The 12,238-nt window shown below is 42.2% G+C and overlaps 1 protein-coding gene across 1 annotated transcript; it reads left to right on the top strand.

Moving 5' to 3' along the window:
• Positions 1-753: 753 nt before the first annotated feature.
• LOC142202727 (olfactory receptor 5AR1-like) lies at positions 754-12,015 on the top strand. Its single transcript, XM_075273007.1, has 3 exons — positions 754-1,665; positions 5,410-5,494; positions 11,747-12,015. The coding sequence occupies exons 1-3, from the start codon at positions 754-756 to the stop codon at positions 12,013-12,015; spliced, it is 1,266 nt and encodes a 421-aa protein (XP_075129108.1).
• The last annotated feature ends 223 nt before the right edge of the window (positions 12,016-12,238 follow it).

Genomic DNA, 12,238 nt, shown 5'->3' with positions numbered 1-12,238 from the left:
AGCGCAGCGCCCCCGCGGCGTCTTCCGGCTGGAATTCACTCTGCCTAGGCATCGGGGCCTAGGCAGAGCCGACTGTGCATGCGCAGTCTGCTCTGCCAGGCCCGACGCCTGAGCAGAGCCGACTGTGCATGCGAGGGCATGCGCAGTCGGCTCTGCCTAGGCCGGATGCCTAGTCAGAGTGAATTCCTGCCGGAAGACGCCGCGGGGACGCTGGACGGAGAAGACTTCTAAAGGTAAGAGAAGAACCAGCGTTGATTGGCAGAATGTATAGCATTCTGCCAATCAATGCTGGTTCTGCATCGAACCTTAAACTTCGAACAGATAGTAGTGTTCGATCGAGTAGGAGTATTTCGAATACCGTAGTATTCGATCGAACACTACTCGCTCATCTCTACTTAACACCCTTATACCAACCCAGTTCACCATCGTTTTTTTGTTTTTTTTTTATATAAAAAAATCTTTTTTGAAAAAAGTGACTTTGATTTCAATTGTATACAATGAAAAGTGTTTCTAACATGTGCAACATATTACAGATTGGCAATATTGTATCAGTAATACAGCGGATTGTTATCATAGCGCTTATACTCAAATATTTGGTTGACATTTGAAATTGAGATGTGTCTTTGCTTGTTCTTATTGTTTATTCTTTGAACAGTTCTTGTACACTTGAAAAAGGGTCAGCAGACCCGAAACGCGATGTGTTGTTGTTTTTTACATTTAATCACATCTAAAGCATTTTATCTCCAGGCCACGATGAATGCCTGTCCAAATGGAAGTTCTGAAAATGAATTTTACATTGTCGCCTTCTCTATGGCATCACAAGCACAAGACAAACTGTTTTTTGGGATATTGATCATTTATCTGATGGCCTTGTTGGGAAATTTGATAATTATTATTCTTATATGTTTGGTGCCAAAATTACACACTCCCATGTATTTCTTCCTGTGTAACCTCGCCATTGTAGACGTGACATCTACAACGTCCTGCATCCCTAAGCTACTAAATATCACGCTAACCCAAGATCACAGAATCTCATTCCCTTTCTGTTTGACCCAGACGTTTTTCTTTATTTTATGTGCCGATGGAGAAATTTTCATTCTCACGTCAATGGCCTATGACCGCTATGTGGCGATATGTAAGCCCTTACAATATTACACAATAATGAAGAAGAATGTGTACCTTGTAATGGCGGCCTCCTCTTGGATAGTTAGTGCTCTCAATGCGCTATTACATACACTTCTTACATATGGATTGCAATTCTGTAATTCACATGATATCAATAATTTCTTGTGTGATCTGAATTCAGTGATCGCTCTTTCCTCCTCAGACATCACAAGCAGAAAAGCTTTTATATTCTCAGAAGTTTTCCTTATTACCATCTTACAGTTCCTACTCACTATAATCTCTTATGTCTTTATCTTCTCAGCCATATTGAAGATCCGTTCCTCGGCAGGACGTATGAAAGCTTTCTCCAGCTGCACCTCCCACCTCATCACTGTTATATTATTCTATGGACCTCTTACGTTCTTATACACAAAACCACAATCTGAAGACTCTAAAGATCAGGACATGTTACTATCGATGCTTTACCTTGGTGTTGTCCCAATGTTAAATCCTCTGGTCTACAGTCTGAGAAATAAGGAGGTTTGGGCGGCCATATCATCCGTAACCAGACAAATGAGGACAAAGCTCTCAACACCAAATTAGATAATTAGAACAAATTATTTATTTTATATGCTGAGCGATATCTTGTGTTAAAGTTGAAAATGTCCTAAAATTTGTCTGTAAAGATACAAATATCCATTGACTTTAAAAAAGCCAGTGCAATACACACCAGAGAACAGAGACCCATAATAAATCAAAACTAACCCAAGTACTGCTACAATAGTAGTGAGTCCAAGGCTGTCCCCACCACACACCCCTTAGTGCATTCCGTCAACCATTCCTCAGGGAATGACGTGGTTGGAAAACGGCCTCGGCCCTAAATAGTTGCTTCTTTTCGCAAATGGACAATGATACTGTACTTACACCTGTGCCATAGCAGCAGAGGCAGCTGCCACAGGGCCCGGAACATTAGGGGCCTGGTGCTCGGGGGTCTTTTCGGCCCCCCGAGTATAATGATTGGCGGACCGGGAGAGGTAAGAAACATAAAAAACACTGTTACTTACCTCTCCTCGATCCGTGCAGACTTTGGCCTAGTCGTCTGACGTCTCAGGACCCCGGCCTGCGTCCCAGGTCATGTGACGTCTGACATCATTGAAGATCAACTACTTCAGAGGCCGACAGCGTAGGAGACAGGAGATAGGTGACTAACAGAGGTTTTTTTTAAATGTTTTTCTCTCCCTGGGTCTCTGATTATTATACTCTGGGGTCTGAAAAGATGCCAGAGTATAATAATTGTTTATGAGTGTCCACAGTGGGGTATAATACTCTGTGCAGGGGCCACTATGGGGCATAATACTGTGTGCAGGGGCCACTAAGGGACATAATACTGAGTGCAGGGGCCACTATGGGGGATAATACTGTGTGCAGGGGCCACTGGGGGGAAAATACTGTGTGCAGGGGCGACTATGGAGTATAATACTGTGTACAGGGGCCACTAAGGGACATAATACTGAGTGCAGGGGCCACTATGGGGGATAATACTGTGTGCAGGGGACACTATGGGGTATAATACTGTGTGCAGGGGACACTATGGGGGATAATACTGTGTGCAGGGGCCACTATAGGGGATAATACTGTGTGCAGCGGCCACTATGGGACATAATACTGTGTGCAGGGGCCACTAAGGGACATAATACTGTGTGCAGTGGCCACTAAGGGTCATAATACTGTGTGCAGTGGCCACTAAGGGACATAATACTGAGTGCAGGGGCCACTATGGGGGATAATACTGTGTGCAGGGGACACTATGGGGTATAATACTGTGTGCAGCGGCCACTATGGGACATAATACTGTGTGCAGGGGCCACTAAGGGACATAATACTGTGTGCAGTGGCCACTAAGGGTCATAATACTGTGTGCAGTGGCCACTAAGGGTCATAATACTGTGTGCAGTGGCCACTAAGGGACATAATACTGAGTGCAGGGGCCACTATGGGGGATAATACTGTGTGCAGGGGACACTATGGGGTATAATACTGTGTGCAGGGGACACTATGGGACATAATACTGAGTGCAGGGGCCACTATGGGACATAATACTGTGTGCAGGGGCCACTATAGGGGATAATACTGTGTGCAGCGGCCACTATGGGACATAATACTGTGTGCAGGGGCCACTAAGGGACATAATACTGAGTGCAGGGGCCACTATGGGGAATAATACTGTGTGCAGGGGCCACTATGGGACATAATACTGAGTGCAGGGGCCACTATTGGGTATAATACTGTGTGCAGGTGCCACTATAGGGGATAATACTGTGTGCAGGGGCCACTATAGGGGATAATACTGTGTGCAGGGGCCACTATGGGGTATAATACTGTGTGCAGGGGCCACTATGGGGTATAATACTGTGTGCAGGGGCCACTATAGGGGATAATACTGTGTGCAGGGGCCACTATGGGGTATAATACTGTGTGCAGGGGCCACTATGGGGTATAATACTGTGTGCAGGGGCCACTATAGGGGATAATACTGTGTGCAGGGGACACTATGGGGTATAATACCGTGTGCAGGGGCCACTATAGGGGATAATACTGTATGCAGGGGCCACTATGGGGCATAATACTGTGTGCAGGGGCCACTATGGGGGATAATACTGTGTGCAGGGGCCACTATGGGGTATAATACTGTGTGCAGGGGCCACTATGGGGTATAATACTGTGTGCAGGGGTCACTATGGGGGATAATACTGTGTACAGGGGCCACTATGGGGGATAATACTGTGTACAGGGGCCACTATGGGGGATAATACTGTGTACAGGGGCCACTATGGGGGATCTGGCAATTTGGTGTACCTTCTCACGCCATAATTGTAACGTGGGAGGTGAAGATTGAAGCCAAAAGAGGGGAATTAACGAATTTGCTGCCGCAATTAAATGAGTAACGAGATTCACTTTAGAAGGTGAGTACTGAGGAGTAGGCTTAGACAGTAAAACCATTTCAGGTGTTAACACTATCTTCTTGTTTAACACTTTGGATATCTGTGCCTCCACGCCTGACCAGAAGGGTTTAATAATGTCGCAATTCCACCAAATGTGTATCAAACTTCCTGTGTACATTTTGCACCTCCAGCACAGTTTGGAGTCTGCTAAATCACGTGCGTGTAGCCATTCAGGGGTTTTATACCATCTAGCTAAAAGTTTGAAATGAGTTTCTTGTAATCTTACGCATTTGGAGAAACCATGTGAATTTTTTAGAATTGAATCACTCTCTTCTTCTGAGAATTGAGTGTGTAGTTCTTTTTCCCACAAAATGAGGTATGCCGGTTTTGAGAGGTCTTGGGCGTTTAAAAGGACCGTTTTAAGGTAAGCCAGTTTCCTAAATTGTGTAATACCAGAGATCAGTTTCACTTCAAAAGTGGTTCAACTCCTATTTGTGAGTCCCAATTTCAAGATATCCGTCATCCATGTATAAAAGGTTGCATATTGAAGAAAGTTTAGATGGATTGACGGAAGGAATTGTTGTAAAGCCTGATGAGAGATGGGTGCACCATGTTTGATCAGATCTGCTATCTTGAATCCGTCTAGTTTAGTCCAGAAGTTAGAGTCTGCAAGTAAGTGTTTCTTTAGGATTGCCGGAATTGATGAAGCAGGCATAATGGGAAAGATTTGTGGTGACAATAAGGGGCCGTATTGTGACCATGTTTCACATCGTCCACGTAAAAGTGTATTAAAGGATGGGTTTCTCATCAGTTCAAATCATTTGTTTGTGCATCGAGCCAAAATGGGTTCGTTCTAAAGCAGTCAGAATCTGGTCTCTTACTGGGAAGGCCATGGACATCCATCTGGAGAGTTGAATTGCGTTGTAGTACAATGATAAATCTGATAGTGATAAACCGCCTTTATGTTTGGGCCTTGTGAGCAATTGGTAGGACATTCTAGGTGGTTTATTGGACCAGAGATATTTATTTGTCAGAGTTTTTAGAGACTGGAAGAATAGGTAGGTAGAATCTGCATGAGATAAAGGATTTTGGGAACAACGTAGGTTTGAAATAAATTCCGTCAATGAATGGTAGATCATATGTATGAAGTAATGTTTTAATTTCTTTAAGTAAGGGGGCAAAATTTTTAGCATATAAGTCACTTATTTTGGAGGTAGTATAGACACCCAGATATTTGATGCCATCTTGTCTCCATTTATATAGGGAACATGCTTTAATTTGATCTATTAAGTGTCTCAGGACTGAGATATTTAGAATTTCAGATTTATCCACATTTATTTTAAAATTGGAGATCTCACCATAGGTAGTCAAGAGTTCTGAAAGTTTAAGGAGCCCCTCTATCGGGTTTGAGATTAAGAAGAGTATATCATCGGCAAAAGCCATGGAGTGTATGTCATCTTTTCCAATGGTAAAACCAGAGATTGTGGGGTGTTGTCTTGTCGCTAGTAGTAGGGGTTCTATGGAGAGTACAGTATAAATAACATTGGGGACAAAGGACAGCCTTTCCTTGTGCCATATGGGGCATAATACTGTGTGCAGGGGCAGCTATAGAGAATAATACTGTGTGCAGGAGCCACTATGAGGCATACTCCAAGGGCCAAAAACACTGCTTTTTAAAGGTTCAACTCTCCCAAAGGACCAACAAATCTCTGCTGGTGCAAGGCTGAACTAAGTTAAAGAACCTAAAACTCGGCAGGTAGAAGGCTGAAGTCACCTGAAGGGCCTCAATCTCTGCTGGTAGCTCAGCTTAAGGTCCTGTAACTTTGTTTGGAAGGGCTCCTGTTAAGGGCTAGAAAAGTGAATTTTGGAAGGTCTTACCACATCACACACACACACACAATTTCCCATTGCCTAGTCCATCTGTGGTTGTCATGCCAACGTGATTTAAAGGGGTGGTTGTTACTGTTTGTTGAGCTTAAATTGGGGTTTGTGTCCATCCATTTGGGGAAGAAAGAAGGTTTCCAGGTATTTTCCCACTTTGATAGAGGTTTTTTTGAGTGTGGAAAGTGTGTAGTTGATAGGCTGTGATGTTGGGGTAAAACAGTGACTTGGGCATGTTAGATTCCCCCCAGACAGGCTTCCCCTGCTGTCCCAGTTGCATTCCAGGGTGTTGGCATCATTTCCTGGGGTGTCATAGTGGATCCCCTGAAACGAAGCATTTTTCCCTATAGACTATAATGGGGTTCGATATTCGTTCGAATAGTCGAATATTGAGGGGCTATTCGAAACGAATATGGTATCAAATATCGAATATTTTACTGTTCGCTCATCTCTATCCCTTACCTCTCCTGGGCCTCTGATCATTATTCTCAGAGGTCTGACAAGACACCTGAGTATAATAATATTGTTTTTGGGGCCGACGACATCAATTACCGATCATGGCCCCTGCCAGAATTGGTAAGTAAATAGGGCCTGTTACCAGCTGGAGTTACTCCTATTAAAAGGAAAATAACATAATGCTAGTGGCTGTTGATGGGCCACTAATGTCCCTGGCCCTGCGGCAGCTGCTACCCCCGGTAGTTACGCCACTGCATACACTGAAACGTTTGGGAAATGGGTGCCACTTGAGAGCAAGACAGCCATGAAAAATGTGTTTTATGGCTGTTTTGCACCTCAGTTGTGTGACTCTAGCCTTACAGATGTGGCAAACTATGTTGGATCTTATAACTTGCTGCAGTCAGTTTAGACTTTGCTGTATTTGTAATATAAACAGAGCCTAATAGTTCATATAATGTTGTGTGAATGGATAAACAAGACAATCAATGAAATAATTCCCTATGGTACAATAAATGATTCCTCCTGATATTTTCTGTCCTCTCCATGGACCTCCGGTAATTTACTAATATATCAGGAACCTTATAAAATAGACGCTCAGGTCACCCCAGGAGTGGAAGCCAAAGAGACCTGACTGGAGGACTTCTCTATGCCATTCTGAAATACTGCACCATATTATATATATTCTGTATACCATAGTAAGGTAAGATTTACTACTGTACATTCTCATCCTTTATCCTTTTAGGATTTTCTGCACATAGGCACTGAATGTGATCCAGTATGGTGCATTTATAGGGTGGATTTTGTCTTTTTTTATTTCAGGTAATCTGATACATTTCCTATTTCACCTGTTCAGTAGTATATATGTAGGTGGGGTGTTCTAAAGACAGATATAGCGGCCGTTTATACCATTAGATACTGTGAATTATAAGAGGCTTTTACTACTGAGCGATAACTGTATTGCATTTTAGAATAATTGTAATGTACGTGCTGCCATTCTGTCAGATAATCCTCGTGTTCTTCCAGAAAATGATCACATGCACAAACTCTTTGGTAATATCTTCATTTATTTTGCTTGCAATGAAAAACACAAAAGAGAATGAAAAAAAAAAAGTCAAATCATTGATCATTTTACACAAAACTCAAAAAATGGGCCAGACAGAAGTATTGGCCCCCTCAGCCTAATACTTGGTAGCACAACCTTTAGACACAATAACTGCGCACAACCGCTTCCGGTAACCAGCAATGAGTTTCTTACAAGGCTCTGCTGGAATCTTAGACCATTCTTCTTTGGCAAACTGCTCCAGGTCCCCCCTGAGATGTGAAGGGGGCCTTCTCCAAACTGCCACCAAGAGATCTCTCCTCCCCCACAGGTGTTCTATGGGATTCAGGGCTGGACTCATTGCTGCCACTTTACAAGTCTCCAGGGCTTTCTCTCACCACCATTTTCTAGTGCTGACCTGAAGTGTGTTTTGGGTCATTGTCCTGCTGGAAGAGCCCTGACCTCTGAGGGAGACCCAGCTTTCTCACACTGGGCCCTACATTATGCTGCACAATGTGTTGGTCGTCTTCAGACTTCATAATGCCATGCACACGGTCAAGCAGTCCAGTGCCAGAGGCAGCAAAGCAACCCCAAAACATCAGGGAACCTCCGCCATGTCTGACTGTAGGGACCGTGTCCTTTTCTTTGAAGGCCTCTTTTTTCCTGTAAACTCTATGTTGATGCCTTTTCCTACTTTTGTCTCATCTGACCAGAGAACATTCTTCCAAAACGTTTTTGGCTTTCTCAGGTAAGTTTTGGCAAACTCCAGCCTGGCTTTTTTATGTCTCTGGGTAAGAAGTGGGGTCTTCCTGGGTCTCCTACCATACAGTCCCTTTTCATTCAGACGCTGACGGATAGTACGGGTTGACACTGTTGTACCCTCGGACTGCAGGGCAGCTTGAACTTGTTTGGATGTTAGTTGAGGTTCTTTATCCACCATCCGCACAATCTTGTATTGAAATCTCTTGTCAATTTTTCTTTTCCGTCCACATCTAGGGAGGTTAGCCACAGTGCCATGGGCTTTACACTTCTTGATGACACTGCGCACGGTAGACACAGGAACATTCAGGTCTTTGGAGATGGACTTGTAGCCTTGAGATTGCTCATGCTTCCTCACAATTTTGCTTATCAAGTCTTCAGACAGTTCTTTGGTCTTCTTTCTCTTCTCCATGCTCAATGTGGTACACACAAGGACACAGGACAGAGGTTGAGTCAACTTTAATCCATTTCAACTGGCAGCAAGTGTGATTTAGTAATTGTCATCACCTGTTAGGTGCCTCAGGTAAGTAACAGGTGCTGTTAATTACACAAATTAGAGAAGCATCACATGATTTTTCAAACAGTGACAATACTTTTGTCCATCCCCTTTTTTATGTTTGGTTTGGAATTATATCCAATTTGGCTTTTTGACAATTCTTTTTCTGGTTTTCCATTGAAGACAAATTAAATGAAGATAATAATACCAAAGAATTTGTGATTGTGATCATTTTCTGGAAGAACATGAGTATTATTTGACAGAATTGCAGGGGTGCCAATACTTTTGGCCAACACTGTATGTCATTCTGAATCAATATAAGATGTATTTGTATAGGACATACTTTAATCCTGGAAAGCATAGACTTGTGAATTATTTAATGGTTCTCAGTTGGATATTGTTACAAATTCATCTCTGTTTGCTATCCTTTATGAAAAAAAACTATAAAAAAATTAAGGAATCTAACACAAACTAAGACATTCTCTGTTAAGATATTTTGCATGCCATTGTCTTTGGGTTCTGGCAGATATTGTAATGGATAGGGTACACATACTATCCCGATTTGATTTGATCTGATCACTTTGTATTCAAACTGTTGTAGGAAAGGAAAGCCCCCCATGTGGCCCCCTTTTCAGAGAAGTAAAAAGGTAAGGAGCAAAAAAAAAACACAAAAAAAAAACAACAACAACAACCGCTTTACTAGTATTATATCATGAATTGATCCATCCACTAGGACCCCACTAATCTCACAAAAGGGGACGTGATTCCCAAAATGTGGATCACACATGTAGTCATTAAATTCTGTCAGTCTGCCATAGATGCACACGTGGACAAAACAGTTGTTACTCCTCGTTTAATGAAAGAGAAATCCACAATAGTCACAGAAATAACTTGAATCTGACAATTAATAATGAATAAAAATTATTGACAAGCTACAAAGCTTCTGGGAGAATGTCCTATGGACAAATGAGACAAAAATCGAACTTTTTGGCAAGGCACACCAGCTCTATGTTCACAGATGGAAAAATGAAGCCTATCTTGAACAGAACACTGTCCATACTGTAAGGGCTAGTTCACACGTGGGCAAAGGGGAGGTTTTTGACAGCGGAATTCGCTTCAAAAACCTCTCCTTTAACATGGTGGTCTATGTAGACCACTAGCTTTTTTTTTCCTCCTAGCGTTTTCCGCCTGAAGAAGCGACATGACCTTTCTTCAGGCGGAAAACGCCTGAAGAATTGCATAGAAGTGAATGGGAGGCGAAAACCGCGCGGTAAAAAACCGCGCGGTTTTTTGCACACAAAACCGCGCGGTTTTCGCCTGCAGTTTCTATAGCACATATAGGAAAAAAAAACCCTAGCGAAAACCGCTAGCGAAAACCGCGTCAAAAACCTCGTCAAAAACCGCGTGGAATGCAAAAAACAGCGTCAAAAAAACTCCTCGAGGTTTTTTACCTCGCACAAATAAGCTAGGCGGTTTTCACGTGTGAACTGACCCTAAAACATCCTACTGGAGGAGGCTCTGTTATGTTCTGGGGCTGCTTTGCTACATATGGCACAGGGTGTCTTGAATCTGTGCAGGGTACAATGAAATCTCAAGACTTTCAAGAAATTCTAGAGAGAAATGCCTTGCTCAGTGTCAGGAAGCTTGGTCTCAGTAGCAGGTCATGGGTCTTGCAACAGGATAGTGACCCAAAACACAGCTAAAAACACCCAAGAATGGCCAAGAGGAAAACACTGGACTATACTGAAGTGGCCTCTATGACCCCTGACTTAAATCCTAGTGAACATCTTCGGAAGGAGCTGAAACATGTCGTCTGGAAAAGGCCCCTTCACACCCGAGACAACTGGAGCAGTTTGCTCATGAGGAGGGGCCAAAATACCTGCTGAGAGGGGCAGAAGTCTCATTGACAGTTACAGGAATCATCTGATCGCAGCGATTGCCTCAAAAGGTTGTGCAACAAAATATTAAGTCAAGGGAACCATCATTTCTGTCCAGGCTGTGTTATGAGTTTTATTTTTTTTTTAAATTGTGTTGAAGCGAAGAACAATGTCTGACTTTCATTTGTTCATTTTCATAGAATATTTATATATTATTACTTTTGTCAGATTGAAGTTATTTCTGTGACCATTGTGGGATTTTCTTTCATTAAACGAGGGGGAACAACAATTTTGTCCATGTGCGCAGATAAATGACAGTAGGTTTTCTATATAGATTAATAGAGGAGCAGTACACACAAGCAACAGTTCTCATAATCAGTGGGCAATGCATTGGTCGGCTTTGGGGTGGTGTCAGATCCTCGTAACTGAAAACAGACTTCATTATTCTGGAACAAAAACTATGACACGTTACCTAAATTTTCATGAATATGTCATACTTTTACCCTACAGAACAGCGGCATGAATGACTGTCCAAATGCTAGCGCTGAAAATGAATTTTACATTGTCGCCTTCTCAACATCCACAATGGGACAACTTGCCTTATTTTTAGGGATTTTGATCATTTACGTTATGGTTGTGGTAGGAAATTTGACAATCATTTTTTTAGTATGTACGGTGAGAAAATTACACACAGCAATGTATTTCTTCTTGTGTAACCTCGCCATTCTTGATCTTACCGCCACCTCTTCGATTATCCCTAAGCTTCTTACTCTCACACTGACCAAAGATCACAGGATCTCCTTTTCTTCCTGTATGACCCAGATGTTTTTTTATATATTCAGTGCTGATAGTGAAACCTTCCTCCTCACGTCAATGGCCTATGACCGCTATGTGGCCATATGTAGGCCTTTACAATATTACTCAATAATGAAAAAGAATGTCTACATTGTACTGGCGGCCTTGTCTTGTATGGCTGGAGCTATAAATGCTCTATCACACTCAATACTTACCTCTGTATTACAATTCTGTTATTCACATGATATCAGTAACTTTTTTTGTGATCTGAATTCTGTGATCGCTCTTTCCTCCTCAGACGTCACAAGCAGGAAGATTTTTATATTCTCTGAAGCCATTCTTATTCCCTTTATACAATTCCTACTCACTATAATCTCTTATGTCTTTATCTTCTCAGCCATATTGAAGATCCGTTCCTCGGCAGGACGTATGAAAGCTTTCTCCAGCTGCACCTCCCATCTCATCACTGTTATATTATTCTATGGACCTCTTACAATCTTGTACATGAAACCTGAATCTGAAGACTCTAAAGATCAGGACATGTTACTATCGATGCTTTACCTGTTTGTGGTTCCGATGTTGAATCCTCTGGTCTACAGTCTGAGAAATAAAGATGTTTGGGAGGCCATTCTATCGGTAACCAAACTAAGGAAGATAAGAAATTGAAGACACATTCTTATTTAGGGTCAGGGTTGACAACTTCATAAAATAATGGAAAACTGCAAGAAATTGAAATAATAAAGATGATAAGTGATGTATGTCTGAAGTCTCGAGTATTATTGAACCTAAAATTACATATATAAGATGACACATATGATACAATGACAATAACTTATACAAGATCTGATAGCTTCCCAATAAAAAGACCTTCACCTGAGGACTCAAAGGT

This window comes from Leptodactylus fuscus, chromosome 5, assembly GCF_031893055.1.
Source record: "Leptodactylus fuscus isolate aLepFus1 chromosome 5, aLepFus1.hap2, whole genome shotgun sequence".
Taxonomy (NCBI): domain Eukaryota; kingdom Metazoa; phylum Chordata; class Amphibia; order Anura; family Leptodactylidae; genus Leptodactylus; species Leptodactylus fuscus.
This window is presented reverse-complemented; position numbering and strand designations above follow the sequence as displayed.